Consider the following 17,510-nt stretch of genomic DNA (forward strand, 5'->3'; position numbering starts at 1 on the left):
TATCTGGTGAGGACTGTTTTACAAAAAGAACAGTTTCATGTAGAGTTGTCAACCCTGTAGAATTATAAACCGAAGAGAAAAATCGAAGAAGGCCTTAATTTCTCACATAAATTGTTTGATACAAAATCTATCAGGGCAGAAAGTTGCCGATGATCTTGAAGCATCTTTGTAACTTCCAATGGCCACATTTTTCCTTCTAGGTAAAAGAGGGCTCGTGACTGCAAGTGGCAGCCTTGCTTGGGTATCACTTGGTATTTAATTAAATGTTTTAGATATTGATTGATTGACTGATTTTAAGATTTTGAGATTTTATTTTTAAGCAATCTTCTACACCTAATGTGGGGCTTGAGCTTACAACCCTGAGATCAAGAGTTGCAGCTCCACCGACTGAGACAGCCAGGCACCCCAAATCTTGTAGATTTTTAAATATTGATAAGTTAAAACCCTTCATCAACAAACCGGTCCTTGCATTTTGAGCTGATTCACATAGGGGCTTAAGAACATGGTGCAAGATGAAAAACTTTGACATGGTCCCTGTGTTGAGGGTGATTTGGCTTCTCGAGGAGGAGCAAAATCTCACTGTTTGAATTTTCTCCCCAAGAGTCAAATACCTGTTGGCACTTAGGAGACTTTTATTAAGTGTGTCATCTCTGGGCGTGGCCACATTTTACCATCAGTCTGTTTTGTTTATAGGTATTTGCAGGACATAGATAAGCTTATTCAGAGTTCTCCTCTAAAGGAGCTCATGGTGTGTTCTTGTCAATCTTAATAGAAGAGGACATGACCTGTTATTTGGATATATTTTGAAAACGAAACAAATAACAAAACAAGGACCCCCCCCCCCCCCATGATTATTGATTACGAGGCAGAACTGGAAGCTGAACCAGCTTAGTACTCCCCGAGGTCATTCTTTGTGGAAACCACTGGAACTGTATTGTCTGAAAAGTTGTCTCCCTTTCGAAAGTACTTTGTTGCTATTAATGCTTTGTTTTCCACAGTGATGATGGGTTTGTGTCTCTGTCTCCGTGTGTGTGCGCATCTTTTCTTTTCTTTTATAGACAGACGCCTTCCAGAAGCCTGTTCCATTGGAACAGCACCCTGACTATGCGGAGTACATCTTCCATCCTATGGACCTTTGTACATTGGAAAAGGTTGGCCTCTATCAACGAACCTCACCATTGTAGCCACAGTTACCGAGATGACTAAAGACCCTTCCTCACTTCCTGTGCCCCATCTCAAGTTAGATGGTTTCTCTGCCTGTCCTCCGCACCATTATTACTTGGATGGAAGAACTCTTGATCCCTTAACTTTGTGTCATTCTTCCAAGGATTGTAATGGGAGTGTTGAATTCTGCTGATTAGCTCCAAATATTACTTCGCTGGTGATTGTCTGAAAATTGACCTGAAAAAGACACACTTCTACGAATCAGTGATTTGATTGATTTGAGCCCTACCTCCTCTTCTCTTTCTCTCTGGGGTGCTAAGGAGGGTGGCTGGAAGGAGAAAGGGACAATTAAGTGTTTGGGAAACTTCAGATTGCTGATAAAGATGCGGCTTCCTAGAACTTATTCTACTGTTATGGATATGTCTTTAATGCCTGAAGGTGCTTTTAAAAGTTCAGGCTAAAATTCCAGCCTGAAAATTACACTTGGAACGCTTTAGATTGTGCATATCACCCTGGTACTAATTTTCAAAATTTTGGCACGAAATATGGGTACTGAAAAGCACAGATGAGGATAAAACCTTATATTGTCTTTCTTGCTGACCCCCAAATGCTGAATCAAAACCTGCTTTGAACGACTGCACGCACCCTCATGGCTTTCAAGAAAAGAAGGCATTCAGAAAAGACAGGGTTGGAATCCTAGCTTCACAACTTAATAGCGTTGGAACTTTGCATAAGTTCGTTAACATTCCCAGACCTCAGTATCCCTGTCTGTAAAATGGTGATGATAGGAAGTGTGTCACTGCGCTCCTCGTCACAAGGCTTCTGTGAGGCTGGTACAATGAATAAAAACCATGTCACTGTATAAAATATCCCGGTTTCTTGAAAGGGGCTGATTGATAAATGATAGCTGCTCTCAGAGGAAACACTTCAGGTTACTGTGATGAATTCAGTGCCTTCATTTTTATGGAGTTCTAGATCTCAGATATAATAGCATCTTGGGAAATGGGTAAAAGCATTAATTAATTTGGCAAATGACTGCTAAGAAAATGATGTGGGGACGCAGGTGTTAATTGGCTGCAGCTCGTATAGACTCACGGGCTATTACGATTCTTGGCTTTTCTCTCCAGAACGCTAAAAAGAAGATGTATGGATGCACGGAAGCTTTCCTGGCCGATGCAAAGTGGATTTTGCACAACTGCATCATTTATAATGGAGGTGCGTGGCTTAGATGGCTCCTAAAAAAAGAGAGTGTTTATGCCGTGTGTGTTGCCGGATCTCCCACCCTTCCTAAAAAATCATGCTCTCTTTTTCATGCACTAGGGCCAAAAACTGAGAATTTTTTTTTTTTAGTTTTTAAAGATTTATTTATTTATTTATTTGACACAGAGCGAGCGAGCGAGCGTGCGCACAAGTAGGGGGAGCAGCAGGCAGAGGGAGAAAGAGAAGCAGGCTCTCCACTGAGCAGGGAGCCCAGTGCGGGGCTGTATCCCAGCACCCTGGGGCCATGACCTGAGCTGAAGCAGATGCTTAACAACTGAGCCACCCCATCCCCCACCCAAAACTGAGAATATTTGTTTATAGATTGCTAATATGTGTGCATAGGGAACGATGACCCTCTGCATTTTAAGGGATGAGCTGGTATCCATAGTGGCTCGTGGCTATATGATGCTGCTTACCTGTCCTTTTTAGAAATTTTGTTTCAATGGAGGAATAATTACATGGAATAAAATGCATTTTGTGAGTACATTCTCTGAATTTGGCAAATGTGTAATCGCCTCAAATGTGTTACTACAACCTCAAATAAAATCTAGAATATTTCCATCACTCTATTATATTCCCATTTGTCCCTTTGCAGTAAATCCACCCTGCTCGGTTTTTTCCGTCCCTATAGATTAGTTTTACATATTCTGGAATTTCATATCAATGTAGTTGTAATGCATTCTTTTGTGTCTGGCTAATTGCATGCACTGTAATTTTTTTTGGGATTCATGCATGTTGTTGTGTGTGTCTGTCGTTTCGTTCCCTTTTTTTTTTTTTAAAACCATGAGTGGTTTTTCATTGTATCAACATACAATTTATTTATCTATTCCCTTTGTGGATGTGAAAGGATCTTTGGGTTTTCGTCAGCGTTTGGCTGTTAGGAATAAGGCCATTGTGAACATTCTTGTGCAAGTCTTTGTGCGGACATATATTTTCATTTCTCATGCGTAAATACTTAGGAGCAGTAGTGCTGGCTGATTGAGTAGGTTTCAATTTAAATTTATAACACATTTTGGCAGACTTTCTGCAAAGTGATTGCATCGTTTTACAATCGTCTAGCCATGCATAGGAGAGTCTTAGTTGCTCCACATTCTTGTCAACACTTGTTGTTGTCTGTCTTTTTAATTTTAGCCATTCTTGGAAGTGTGAACTGTTATGTCATAGTGGTGTTCTATTTGCCTTTAAATTAGGATTAATGGTATTGTGTATCTTTTCATGTGCTTATTAATCATTTGTATATCTTTTTTTGGTAAAATCTGTATTCAAATCTTTTGCTCATTTCCAGAAGTGGGTGGTTTGTGTTTTTATTATTGCATTTTAGGAGTTCTTTGAATTCTGGATAAAGTTGTGTCAGTTGCAGTTTTTGTGGATTGAGCCTTCTGGACAGAATGGAAGAGGATTCCCATTAAAATGTCCTCTCATGGCACCTTTCGTATTGTCCTACCTTCTCCCACAGTCCTCTTTGTCTGCCTCCTGGCCAGGTAGCTCTTTCAGTGTCCTGCTCCATTCTGTTCCTCTTGTTTCCTGCTAGAACACTTTCCCTTGATGACTTTTTCTTATCCTTCAGTGTCAAGACTATTAGTCCTCTGAGGAGCCTTCCCTTATGGGCCCAGACCATAGTAGGTGCTCTTGTTAGGAGACCTCCAGTACCTGTACTGGCCCATGGTAGCATTTATCACACTTCCTGGATGGTGCTAATTTATTTGAGTTCTTTACCAGGATGTTAAGGTGTTTTTGTTTGTTTGTTTTTTGGGTTTTTTTGGTTGTCAGATCTTGAAGAGCAGACGCCTTGTCTTCTTCCTGTATGGTCCTACCGTAGTTGGTTAGCTAATGTGTAAGGGAAGATGTATGAGTGGGCGGATGTCTGTTGAAAACACACGTTTTGCATTATTAGCTCAGTAGCAGGGCCAGTGATGTGGGGAGGGGAGAAAGAGGCACTTGGTTGAAAATTCATGTAAAGATTATTAACTCCAATATATAGAAAGGCTGGTAAGATCACATAAACAAGTGAATGAGATGAGGTGTCAGAAAAACAGCAGCACAAGCCAGCATGGCCATTGGCTGAGGGGAGAACTAGAGACTGGAGAACTAGGGGGAATGAACTCCTGCTTAGTCTGGAGGGGTCACCACTGGACAGCCTAGTGGTTTTTGGATACAGAGTTATCAGATCTTCTTGAATTTTCAAGGCTAGCCAGAAATCTAAGAAGGGGTGTGTGTGTGTGTGTGTGTGTGTGTGTGTGTGTTTGTGTTTGTAAAATCTTTTTGCCAAGAAATTGACAATGTCTGAAAATACCATCTTGTCTTCTGGTTTAGTGTGCAGGTGAGGGATTTAGAGTTAGATCTGCGGCCAGATTTTCAGCTCATAGCTGAGTAGTCTTGTGTAAGCAGCGACTCCTGACTGAGCCTTGGTTTACTCATTAATGAAATGGGAACATTCATACCTGCTTCCTAGTATGGCTTCTTGAGGAGTTAATAAGAAAAATGTATTTCGGGGGCGCCTGGGTGGCACAGCGGTTAAGCATCTGCCTTTGGCTCAGGACGTGATCCAGGAGTCCTGGGATCGAGCCCCATGTCAGGCTCCTCCGCTATGAGCTTGCTTCTTCCTCTCCCACTCCCCCTGCTTGTGTTCCCTCTCTCGCTGGCTGTCTCTATCTCTGTCGAATACATAAATAAAATCTTTAAAAAAAAAAAAAAGAAAAATGTATTTCGAAGCACCAGGCACAGCAGAGCTACTCAATTATTTTCTTTCCCCTGTTACCCTTCATGGGTTGGAGTGTGGAACAATGGGTGAATGTGGCTCCTTTCCACTAATCGGAGCCTTTTGAATGTGAAGGCATCTTCTAAATACTAACCTGTGAGCTGCAGGAAAATTACACTTTCAGAGATGATTCTGAGGCATCAAAGATTGATTGGTGTTTAGGGGAGAAGTCACATAATTTGAACCAATATCAGGAGCCAGAATCTTCTGGTTTTTAGCCTTTGAAGCTTAATCCCTGGGGAAAAGCAAGTTGAAAGATTGTTAGTGGAAGTATAATCCCATGGTTGGGTGTTAATAATCGTGTTTCCATTTGAATTAATAATATCTTCTTATTCCCTTAGGAAATCACAAATTGACGCAGATAGCAAAAGTAGTCATCAAAATCTGTGAGCATGAGGTATGTGTTTCTTACTGTCCAATTTTAAATGCACCCAGAGTGAGGGGCTGGGGTGGCTGGTTTCCATCTGCAGAGTCTCTCAGTGGGTAGCTATGGCAGTTTTGGGGTTGATTGATTGATTAAGATTTTATTTGTTTTTTTGAGAGAGCACGCGAGTGCGCACAAGCAAGGGGAGGGGCAGGCAGAGGCAGAGGGAGAAGCAGGCAAATCACTGAGCAGGAAGCCCCGTGTGGGACTTGATCCCAGGACCCTGGGATCCTGACCTGAGCGGAAGGCAGATACTCAAACAACTGAGCCACCCAGGCGTCCTAATTTTGGGATTTATTGAGGCACAGACTGTGCCCCTTGTCTTCAAAGAAAAGTAAAAGCGACAAAGAGGGGACCCCAGTATGTTATAAACCACTCCTATCTTAGCCATAATCTAAGGGTGGTGGAAATGACCTTTTATTATTCAGTCTTGAGTCATGGTCGAGCATTGGGCATCCTGAGTTTTCTTAGTTGCATAGATAGGGCTCATAATTTGTTCACCCCACAGTCTGTGGCATTGGGCCAGGCCCCTTTTACTCTTCTTAGGGAAGATGTTTGGGTTTTGACGTTATGTCGGGGAAGGTCCTGCTTGTTTCTCAGGGGGTGGCCTAGAGAGTCCTGGAAAGTCAGTCCTCTTGGAAATACCCATAGTTTTGATGGTGTGAAAGAAATCAACCTCCCAGGCTATGTGCTCTAAGGCTCTAGTGGTTGTGGAGTAGTCTGGGAGCAGAAACAGTACCATGGAAGCTTTATTAGACCCCCATTGTAAGAGCAAAAAACCTAGATGTGATGGACTTCACCATGTCTGTGTACTTCATTCATTAAGGAAAAAAATCTCAGGTTATGTCCATTTCTACCTACTTTATAGAGAGAGTTTTATTGTCTATATTTTTCACTTGGTTTGAGTGTTTCTGCATTGTTAATTAACCACAGAGGAAGAAGAGAATTTTTCATGGCTGTTATGATTAATTTTTTTAATATAAATGTTAGAAAGGCACCTGTCATGTCTAAGGTTATAAACATAGCAAAGGCTCTAGGTAGATATTTCCTCATTGGCTTCTGGAAAAGCTGTAGCAACTTATACAACAACATGGATGAGTTTGGTAGTTTTTCTGTGTCCTTCTCAAGGACACAGACGTTCTTGTTTATAAAATAGGTGTATATTTCTCCTGCAATGCGATCAGTAAAAACTGGCATGTCACTGTGATTTGGTTTGCACTTCTTTGATGACAAGTGGTGATGAAGTTTTTTTTTTTTTTTTTAAGATTTTATTTATTTAAGTGAGAGAGAGTGCACAAGCAGGGGGAAGGGTAGAGGGAGACGCATACTCCCTGCCGAGCAGGGAGCCTATTGCCCTGCTCGATGCCAGCATCCTGGGGTCATGATCTGAGCCTAAGGCAGATGCTTAACCACCTGAGCCACTCAGGTGCCCGATGGACTGTTTTTGATATGTTCACTGTCGATTTGGAGTTTTGTATGAGTGAGTTGTCCAGTTGTTTTCCCCCTTGGGGATTCGTTTGTGTCCCTAGATTTGGGAGCTTAAAGCCCAGGCTTTTAATCAGTGGGTTGCCCCGAGGTGGAATTTACTGAGCGCAGATACTCTGTGGCATTTCTGAATCTACCTGTTGGCAGTACATGCCCACTGCTTGGGCTCCAAAGCCAGGGCTGTCCTTGACCTGATGTTACCAGCTTCTTGACCCAGTCCCTTTGAAATAGCGCACAGTAGAATGAGTAGTAGGTGGAACGATATGCCATCATTCATTCATTCAGTCAGTCAGTCAGTCATGTATTCTTTTGTTCCTTTATTCACTCATTTATTCACTGACCTTTAAGTTAGTCAATTATGCTTACACCATTAGTAGTTATAATTTATGGAGCACTTGCTAGGCATCTGGCTCCTTACATGATGCAGAGATAAAGAGAAAAACAAGTCTACTGATGATGGGACAATATTGGCAACTTGCCTGGGCATTGGTGGACCACCTCTGCTCTGGAGCCTGACGGCCTGGGTTCAAATCCTGGCCCTGCCACTTTGCTGCAGTGAGACCTTGGGCAGGTGTCCTGACTTTCTGGGGCTTTGTTTTTTCCCTCTCTCACATGGGGCTAACAGCAGTCCTGCCTTCGAAGGGGGTGTGAGGAATAAATGGATCAGGAGCTGTAGAACACTTGGGTGATCCCAGCAGAGATCTCTGATCAGTGTTAACTAATGTCTTGATTACTGTGTCACTTGATGTGTTTTACATTTATCTCCTCTAATTGTTAGAATCCTCTTGGTAGCTATTGCTCGCATGCCCACTCTGTGCATGAGGAAATGGGAGGGAAATGGAGGCTCAGACAAGATAAAGCAACTGTTCTAAAGTTAACGGAGCTAGGGAATGGTGGAGTCTGAATTGAGAGCCCAGAGAGGAGCTTCTAGGGCCCTTGGTTCTAAGTCAGACTTAGATATTCTTGGGGAATGTACTTTTTCAAGAGGGAGAAAGACGGTCTGCAAACTATAGAATTTCAGATTGTTATTTTACTGGAGGTAAAATAGGGCCACATTGACCACCTGCCCGGGATGGTGTGATTAGAGATGTGCGGGAATCGAGCACAGTGAGCAGAGGCCAGAGCGGTGGCTGGAGGTGGGTGGGGAGCTCAGGAGGGCCAAAGCCTGGTCACACTCGGCATTGACGGAGCTCATCAGTTTAGATTTCCTTGTCAGTTTCTCGGCCTTGTACTACTGACATTTAGGCTGGGGAATTCTTTGTTCCAGGGACTGTCCTATACCTCCTAGATTCCAGTTGCAACCCACAGTCAGATTAACATAGGTACACGATGGCTCTGGCTGCTGTCTTGGGGGATGGACCGTAGTGGGCACAAGAGTAGAAGCTGATCCAGACGTGGTCCAGAGAGAGAGGAGGTGGTGGTGGTGGTGGCGGCTTGGGCTAGGCAAAGCATGGGGTTTGGTGGGAGGTAGTTGGACTCTTTTCGAAGGTGTTCCCCACTGTGGGACCCGGTTTAGCTAACCTTAGCTGCTAACACCATCGTACATTCCCTGACGGCCTCCAGATGTGAGGCCCCTGGGATGACACATCCTAACATATTTTTGCTTTACAGATGAATGAAATTGAAGTATGTCCAGAGTGTTACCTAGCTGCTTGCCAAAAACGAGATAACTGGTTTTGTGAGCCTTGTGTAAGTGGCATTTTCTTTCCTTACTTCATTTTCTGGACCCCATGCCTTAGATGGCTACCCAAGGCCACTTTGTTCAGGTGGTTTATTCGGTGAAACTTCGCAGGTGAAGTTTTTAAATGACTTTTTTTAGCGATAAAGATACTGGAGAATGAAAGTAATCCAGGTAGAATAAACCTCTGGGGTTGAAAATTCATGTGCCAAAGGGAGCATTGTGATTTCCTGGGTTTATTAACCCCTGGCCGACTGCGGGGTAAGAGAGCAAGACGGAGCTTATCAGGGAGGGGCCCCACAGTAAGGCAGATAGTGGGAGGAGAGTTCAGTGAGTGGGTTCTTTTGGATCTGTGTTGAGATGTTTGGAAATCTCTCTGGATTGACTCCATGGTGTCTCTGACTTGGTGGTTTGGGGTATGGGGTGGGGAGAGAAAAATCACCCTGTTTCCTCATGGATCCACATTTTCCAAACTGGTGTTCTGCAGAGAGAAGTGTGTTCTTGGGGTGGGCTGGTGGGCTGAGATAGGAGTGGAGCTTCCTGAGGGGCAAGATTGGGCAAGTAAAGTGGAAAAGTAGAACATAGTTTATGTCTCTTCCTGCCTTTGTTTTTTTTTTTTTTTTTTTTTTTTTTAAATCGACCTTTTAACTATTTTTTTTTTTTAAAGATTTTATTTATTTATTTGACAGAGAGAGACAGCCAGCGAGAGAGGGAACACAAGCAGGGGGAGTGGGAGAGGAAGAAGCAGGCTCATAGCGGAGGAGCCTGATGTGGGGCTCGATCCCGGAACGCCGGGATCACGCCCTGAGCCGAAGGCAGACGCTTAACCGCTGTGCCACCCAGGCGCCCCTCTTCCTGCCTTTGGAAATAAACACCTGCATAGTTAAAGCTCTGGGCAGCCTCGATAAAGGGCAGAAGTGTCTAATACTGCCCCTTGTTAACTGCCAGTTATAATGCACATTTAATTCCCCCACTTAACAGAGGGTGTAGGCATTGCCGTCTCCATGTCGCAGGGGAAGGTGCACTCTTGCTCCGGCCACCCGGCTAATAGCATTAGGGCCAGGATCCAGGCCTGATCTTGTCTGTGCTTGGTCCTTTTGTCATTCACCCCCAGAACCAGCTTTGCCTCGGGCTTACTGGCCTCACGTCCTCCTAGGGAAGCCAGCTTGGGAGACCCTGCCTGGACCTGTTCTCGTTCAGTTGGTGGCCTTGCTGTATCCTACACCAAGCTTTATATGTGTGTCTTGCTGTGAAATACATACAAACTCTGGATTTTGTTTTTCTTTTCCTAGAGCAATCCACATCCTTTGGTTTGGGCAAAACTGAAGGGGTTTCCATTCTGGCCTGCAAAAGCTCTGAGGGATAAAGATGGGCAGGTTGATGCTCGTTTCTTTGGACAACATGACAGGTGGGAGTTCAAACCGGCTGCAAACGTATAGCTTTAACTGAACCTTTGATACTATCATGGATGCAAGCAGGGGCGGGGGTATTATTATGTTGTTTATTGTCATGACACCAACCAGTGATCTTGTGGTTAAAAATACAGTCCTGTGCTGTGCTAAGCCTGATAATGTGTGGGCCTTAGTGTTTTCAGGTATGTTTTCATAGTTTTGTTGATGAAACTGGCACCATGGCTATTTTAAGTGCTCCTGTTCTTTTTTGGATTTTCTAGAGTAAATTAAACTGCCGTGCAAATTGCTTTTCAAAATAATGCTTTCAGGGATCAGAAGTATTTCCCCAGATTGCCAGTAAATGAATCTCTTATCATTGTGCTGGGTGGTTCCCTCCTGTTGCCTTTTCTCTGAAGCTAAAATAGGAAATTATAAGAGGTGGCTGTTTTAACAGGTGGGAACCCTCCCCGCCAGGCTTTCTACCTTTCCCTTTCCCTTGCTCACAAGGAAGTGAACTGTTCTAGCTCTTAGCAGTGCCTGCTCCTAGGTGCTTGAGAACAAGAGGTAGTACCATATGAGCCGTGGTTAATATCTTTCTTAGTTCTCTTTTAGCAAGCTGTGTTGTGATTAAATGAGGCAAAAACCTTTTGAAGCCCTTTGAAGCAGTTTGAAAAAGTGTTTGCGTGTGTTGGGGAGAATACTTAAAACACGTACCCTAAAAATTATATACACCCACAGAATATACAGAAAATACAGTGTGTAATTTCAAACACCGGAATCTGAACTGTTACCCTGTTCGGTTTTGCTTGTTGTCTTGCAAATAAAAAACCAAAAGAGTGAGTTTTGCTAGAAATCTGTAGTCTGGGGGCAAAATGGGAATTTGCTGAGGTGGTCCTGGGTTTGATAGGAAGTATTTTGCTTTGTTTGATTTTGACCACTTTGCTGGAAATCTTTTGGTGCCTGCTGTGGGCCAGGCCATGTGCTGGATGCTGGGGATATGGGAGTGAGCAGGCAGACACTGTCCCTGACCGTCTGAAGGCTGGCTTCCTAGTGGGGAAGACAGATAATACACAAGTAAACACACAGGCAAGATGATGTCAGAGCAGGAGGTAATGGCTGGGCTTAGTGAAGGTCTGGGTGGAGGGACAGACAGAGCCAGCCTGCTGTGCTTGGGAAAAGCAGGAGCAGGTTGGTTTGGACAGGAAGAGGGAGGAGAGGCTGGTAAGTGATGGGTGGGGGAGGGGGCAGGGCCCGATCACACAGGCTGTGGTCAGAGTCTGCCTTTTTTTTGAAGAGCAAGAGGAATTAGTGTCAGGTTGTACATCTTCCTGCTGCTTCATGATAGCATGGCAAGTGTTAACCATCTTGATGTTTCGGGATTATTCTCATTCTGTAATATGACCCAGGGTGGATATATTTAGGATATAGGTGGGTGGGGGAAATCAGTGCTTGCCCCCATGCACCAAGTATTCTCAGACTTTTGGCGTCTTTGATTGTGCTCTCAGCTTAGCGCATTCTGCATGGACACACTGCTGCGTGTCAGACAGCCACTGAAGGTGGCTTAGGGGGCGTGAGCTCGGCTAGCCCTAGTCCAGAGGCCGTTTCCCCAGAACTTGCTGGTGTAGGCTGGTTCTGGGTAGGAGCTGTCGTGGGAGCTGGCCTCTCCTACCCCGCCACATTTGTGAAAAAGACGGCAGCCCAAGTTTGATGCCTGTGAGGTTTGCCTAACCTCCTCGGTGTCTTCTGCTCCCTTGGAGGGAATGTGCCAAACTGTTGGGTCATTTTGGGTGGGGGAGCCCCTTGGAATGGTTAAGGACACTCCACAGTGGTGGAATAGGTGGTAGAGTAGCAGAACTTTGGAGTTGTAGGAATGAGGCCCCCGAAGTCCCTTCCTCCCAGGAGTTGTTCTTTTTCTTTTTTTTTTTTTTTTTTTTAAGATTTTATTTATTTGACAGAGAGAGACACAGCGAGAGAGGGAACACAAGCAGGGGGAGTGAGAGAGGGAGAAGCAGGCTCCCAGCCGAGCAGGGAGCCCGATGCGGGGCTCGCGGGACCATGACCCGAGTTGAAGGCAGATGCTTAACGACTGAGCCACCCAGGCGCCCCAGGAGATGTTCTTTTTTTTTTTTGAATATTTTATTTTTATTTATTTGACACAGCCAGCGAGAGAGGGAACACAGGCAGGGGGAGCGGGAGAGGAAGAAGCAGGCTCACAGCGGAGGAGCCTGATGTGGGGCTTGATCCCGGGACTCCGGGATCATGCCCTGAGCCGAAGGCAGATGCTTAACGACTGCGCCACCCAGGCGCCTCCAGGAGATGTTCTTAAAGCAGAGCTGGTCAGACGGCAGCACAGCATGGAGGCTAAAGAGATGGGATAGGCTGTCCTTTTCTCAGGGAGCCACTCTGGGGTTGTGGAGCAAAACATAAGCCTGGAGTTGGGGAAGCCACATTTTTTAGGAGAGCAGAGTAAGAAATGGCCCAGCCTATTAGGTGTTCATCGTCTGGTTAATAAATACTAGAGCGAGCCTGGGGACGTGTCCTTACAGATCAAGGCATGTTCTAAAGAGTCTCATCGTGTGCTTTTTGTCCTTTAAAAAGTTTTGCGTTTTGGGGGGTTTGATTTCATAGACACTCACACATACGATACCATATGCAGATTGAGGAAATAACCGTACTAAATGCCTTCAGAGCCACAGAAGAGCGAGTGGGCATGAATTGAGTGCGTTCTCTGCAGCAGGCATTGTTCTAAGCACTTTCTGCAGAAGCCGCTTTATTCTCATTTTACTGAGAAGAAAACTTGAGGCCCAGGGTAGGGAGTAGCTCAGCTGTGGGACTCTGGGGCCTCTCATGACATTGCCCCCAGAGGCTTTATTTTTGTTAAGCAAATCTAAGTTCCCTTTAACTCTGTCCTGGGCTTGCTTTAAGGAAAGGGAACGCTTTGCTGAAATCACTTGGCAGACACCTTCCCTGAAGGCCGTTGAGACGCTGGCTGGGAACAGTTAAGGCCCCGACCCCAGACAGAAGTGGGGGGGGACACAGTCACAGTGGCTAGCTGCCTGGTGAGCTCCCGCTGCTGTGGGGACCGGGCGAGGTGCATTTCATTTGCTCCCCTTGACCCTGCTCCAGGTAGGGGCTCATCCTCCATTTTACCGATGAGCGAGCCAAGGCCGGCTCAGGGAGGGGGAGTCGTTTGTCCAGGGGCAGCTGCGGGATCCCGGCTGCTCGTCAGAGCTGTCCTGTCTAGTCCAGACTCCTGCTCACCCGGTCGTAACAGCCACAGACTCCCACCCAGAGGACATCTGGCTCCAGCTCTGCGTCGTTCTGTTTGGCTGCAGATGTGGTTCTCAGGTCTCTGCAGCATGACAGCAGCGAGTTGGGGTGGATGAGAAGCTGGTAATTTCCAGCACGCTGAGAGAGCAGTAGGATATTTTTGGGGTGTTCAGTTTTAGTTCGTGTCACGATCCAGTTATTACCAGGAGTGGCAAACCTCCCCAGCCTCTGCCCTGAATTGCACCCCAGGCACATACTTTTATTTTTTTTTTTAATTTTATTTTTCCTGGGCCACTTTCTCTTCAAAATAGGAATGAGATGCCCGCTGTTAACATTTGGGTGGAATGTAATATAAGCAGTCCATGTCTTTTGCTTCTCTTTAAAATGCTGGAAGACTCCGCAGCGTGGGGTCCTGATTCCTGCACGGGCACTTATGAGGCGCCCACAAAGACAATGCTTGCGTTGGACTGTTCTGTCTCCCCACTGTCCACTTTGCTCCCCATTGCTTGTGTCTGGCTTGAGTTTATGGTCTGTGAAATCCAAAAGGCCTCCCTGGAAAAAGCTCATTCCCAGCAGATTCCTACCTACGAACGATTTGGGTTGGAGGCTGGGGAATCAAATGTCACCCAGTCTGTCCTCCTGTTCACGCTTGGACTGTGCTTCCGTCCCCACCCAGAGCCGTGGTAGGTTATACTGCCATCTCCTGCCTGCTGCCGCTGGGCCACAAATTCCTGAAAAGCAGCTCTTGTTCTCCTGAAGTCTCTGCAGAGCATGCTGGGTGGTGGGGGGTTGAAGGCAGGAAGACAAACCCAGCCGGGAATGGGAGGGGGAGGCTGTTTTTTGGTTATTTTCCACGTAAATTATCTCACATTTGACGCCATGCACCTCCTCTCAGGTTTATGGTTTTTCACCGTTTCCTTCTAGTGCCCACGTGGAACCCTAGTTTTACAAGAGATATGAAAGCTCATTACCTCTGAGTACAGAGCAGTGACTTTGGGACTGATTCTCTTTTAGGAGGTGCAGTCCTGGATGCAGGGACTTTTTAAAGATTTATTTATGGGGGGGTCAGAGCATGTGGTGGGGAGAGGCAGAGGGAGCGGGAGAGAGAATCCAAGCAGATTTTTTTTTTTTTTGAAGGAGCACACATTGGTAGGCATGGGGGGCAGGGAGGAGCAGAGTGAGAGGGAGAGAGAGAAAATCTTATGCATTCTCCACACCCAGTGCAGAGCCTGATGCAGGGCTCGATCTCAAGACCTGAGCCAAAACCAAAAGCTGGATGCTTAACTGACTGAGCCACCCAGGTGCCCGCAGTGACTGTTTCCTTATTCTCTACTCACCCAAAGCCAAAAAGGGGATCTGTTATTTTTTTAATGGATTAAAATGACTAAATCTAGGAGCCTTTTAATGTTTTCACTAAGTTTGCTGTTGGTGCTCTGTTCTGAGGATAGCACATGTCTGGGTTAATGGTTAGTCATGTACTAACCATTCAAACCAAGTCATTTTTAAAGAATGGATACGTATTTGAGAATCTTAATGGAAAAAAAAAAAAAGAATCTTGGCAAGCATACCAGGCTAATTTGGTTTGCATTAAGGAAAAAACAGTTCTGGAAACAACCTAAATGTCCATCGACAGATGAATGGATAAAGAAGTCGTGGTATGTACATACCAGGGGTTCCTATTCAGCCTTAAAAAAAGATGGGACAACATAGCTGAACCTGGAGGACGTTGTGCTAAGTGAGATAAGCCAGTCACAGAAAGACAAACACTGCATGAATTCCATTTGTAGGAGGTATCTCATAAAATAGTCAAGTTCACAGAATCACAGGGTGGAATGGTAGTTTGCAGGGATGGGGGTGGGGAAAGGAGGGGTTACTAATCATTGGGTGTAAGATTTCAGTTACGGTGACTAGGCTGTGGAGACCCACCGTCCAACCTGTGCCCGCAGTCAGCAACAGCGTACCCTACACGTGCACACACCGTGATACAATACATTAAAAAACAAAACAAAACAACAAAAACTTGAAAAAAAAGAAAAGAGGAATCTCTGAAAGGACCAAAGTTGACTTCAGCTCTTCTTTCTTTTCTGCACTCCTAGGGCCTGGGTTCCAATAAATAATTGCTACCTCATGTCTAAAGAAATTCCTTTTTCTGTGAAAAAGACGAAAAGCATCTTCAACAGTGCAATGCAGGAGATGGAGGTGTACGTGGAGAACATCCGCAGGAAGTTTGGGGTTTTTAATTACTCTCCCTTCAGGACACCCTACACGCCCAACAGCCAGTACCAAATGCTGCTCGACCCCAGCAACCCCAGCGCGGGCGCCGCCAAGATAGACAAGCAGGAGAAGGTTAAGCTCAACTTTGACATGACGGCGTCCCCCAAGATCCTGATGAGCAAGCCCATGCTGAGTGGGGGCGCGGGCCGCAGGATCTCCTTGTCGGACATGCCGCGCTCCCCCATGAGTACAAACTCTTCTGTGCACACGGGCTCCGACGTGGAGCAGGATGCTGAGAAGAAGGCCACCTCGAGCCACTTCAGTGCTAGTGAGGAGTCCATGGATTTCCTGGACAAGAGCACAGGTCAGCCTGGGGTGGGAGATGGGGAGGAGGCCCCTGGGACATGGGGCTTCCGTGGGGGCCACACCGGTCGGGTTCCAGCTGGCCAGCGTCACTGCACACGAGGGGGCTCTCCGGGGTTCTGCTCCAGTGGAGCATATATAAAATTTTAAATGGATAACCCAGTGGGATTCTTGCTGTTAAGGAGTCAAGAAAGGAGAAAAGTGGTCCCCAAAGGCCAGATGGAGGTCGTTCCTTGCAATGGGCAGAGGCGGCCAGTAATCCTTCGGAGTTCAGGTCACCTGGCTCTTGGATTATTACAGCAAAACTTCCCATCGCAGTTTGTTTCTCAGGAATGTTATTTTAATCAGAAGATTATCTGTCGAAATGTTACACCTTCCCATTACATAGTGCTCAGATACTAGTGCAGGGTGTAAGGTCAGCCATAATGTCCTCTCCCCGGAGCACTCCCGCTCCTCAGATAAAGGTCGTAGACACTTGCTGTGGAATAGAGGTGAAGAATGAGGATGCCAGTCTCAAATCCCGGCTCTGCCACTCACTAGCCACGTGGCTTTAGGCACGATACTTAATGTCTGAGCATGCACGTGTGAGTGAGGGGGGGGTTGCAGAGGGAGAGAGAGAACCCCAAGCAGACTCAGGCTGAGCATGGAGCCTGAGATGGGGCTCGATCCCATGACTCTGAGACCATGACCTGAGCGGAAATCAAGAGTCGGATGCCCAACCAGTTGAGTCACCTGGGCGCCCCAGGATACTAAATGTCTTCCCTCACCTGTAAGGTGACGTAGTAACGGACCTGTTCCGTAGGTTTATAGATTCTTGGTAAGGGTTAAAGGAAGATGTATGCCTAAAATAGTAAGTGCTACAGAGATGTGGGCTGCTCTATTATTTTTTGTGGTGGTTCCGCAGCAAATGCCTACACGGATTCAGAGAGGTGACGTACATGAGGGATGCTGGCTGAGTGAGAGGAAAGTAATGGTGACTTAAATGGAGTTCTTTCTACCCAAATATTATTTGGTTGCATATCCAGCACTTAGGAACTTTATTACTGCCACAAGGAAATGGGTTTACTCTCATTTTTCTTGAAACATGGCCTTCACTGTTTATTCTTTGTTGGTCTACCTCTGAGAGACATGGGCACAGAGAAGCTTCTACACTAAGCATGATGATAAAGGGCAGCCAACTCTCAGGCTCTGGGCTGGGGAGACTGGTTGAGGGGGCAGGACCTGGTGAACCCCTAGACAACATGCCCCACCTTAAGGGCGTCAGCCCATGGTTGCCATGTAGGAATGTGGCCTCTTGCTTTTCTGATCTTCTCATTATTCCAGAGAAGTGGGAAACTTGCGTTTTAATAGAAAATGCCCAGTTATTAAAGGTCAGCTCAAAATACCTTAGGATATTTTCTAATAAAGCTCATCTATAGATTAGACCATCAGTTTTAGGCTTCTGACCGATGTCTTAAGCTTGGATAGCCCTTCAGACCCCCTCCCTTCCCCTTCCTCTTCCCT

The 17,510-nt window shown here is 45.7% G+C and overlaps 1 protein-coding gene across 40 annotated transcripts in view; it reads left to right on the forward strand.

Annotated features, from left to right (window-relative positions):
• ZMYND8 (zinc finger MYND-type containing 8) overlaps positions 1-17,510 on the forward strand; it is a 120,976-nt gene that overhangs the window by 52,095 nt on the left and 51,371 nt on the right. For all 40 annotated transcript variants that reach the window (XM_048222199.2, XM_026503669.4, XM_048222203.2 and 37 more), the window contains 6 exons: positions 1,059-1,151; positions 2,292-2,379; positions 5,524-5,579; positions 8,703-8,780; positions 10,062-10,177; positions 15,527-16,008. In XM_048222199.2, the coding sequence (XP_048078156.1) occupies positions 1,059-1,151; positions 2,292-2,379; positions 5,524-5,579; positions 8,703-8,780; positions 10,062-10,177; positions 15,527-16,008 (913 nt within the window). The remainder of the gene's footprint in view (positions 1-1,058; positions 1,152-2,291; positions 2,380-5,523; positions 5,580-8,702; positions 8,781-10,061; positions 10,178-15,526; positions 16,009-17,510) is intronic.

The sequence above is a fragment of the Ursus arctos genome, unplaced genomic scaffold (genome assembly GCF_023065955.2).
Source record: "Ursus arctos isolate Adak ecotype North America unplaced genomic scaffold, UrsArc2.0 scaffold_16, whole genome shotgun sequence".
In the NCBI taxonomy this organism is placed as follows: Eukaryota; Metazoa; Chordata; class Mammalia; order Carnivora; family Ursidae; genus Ursus; species Ursus arctos.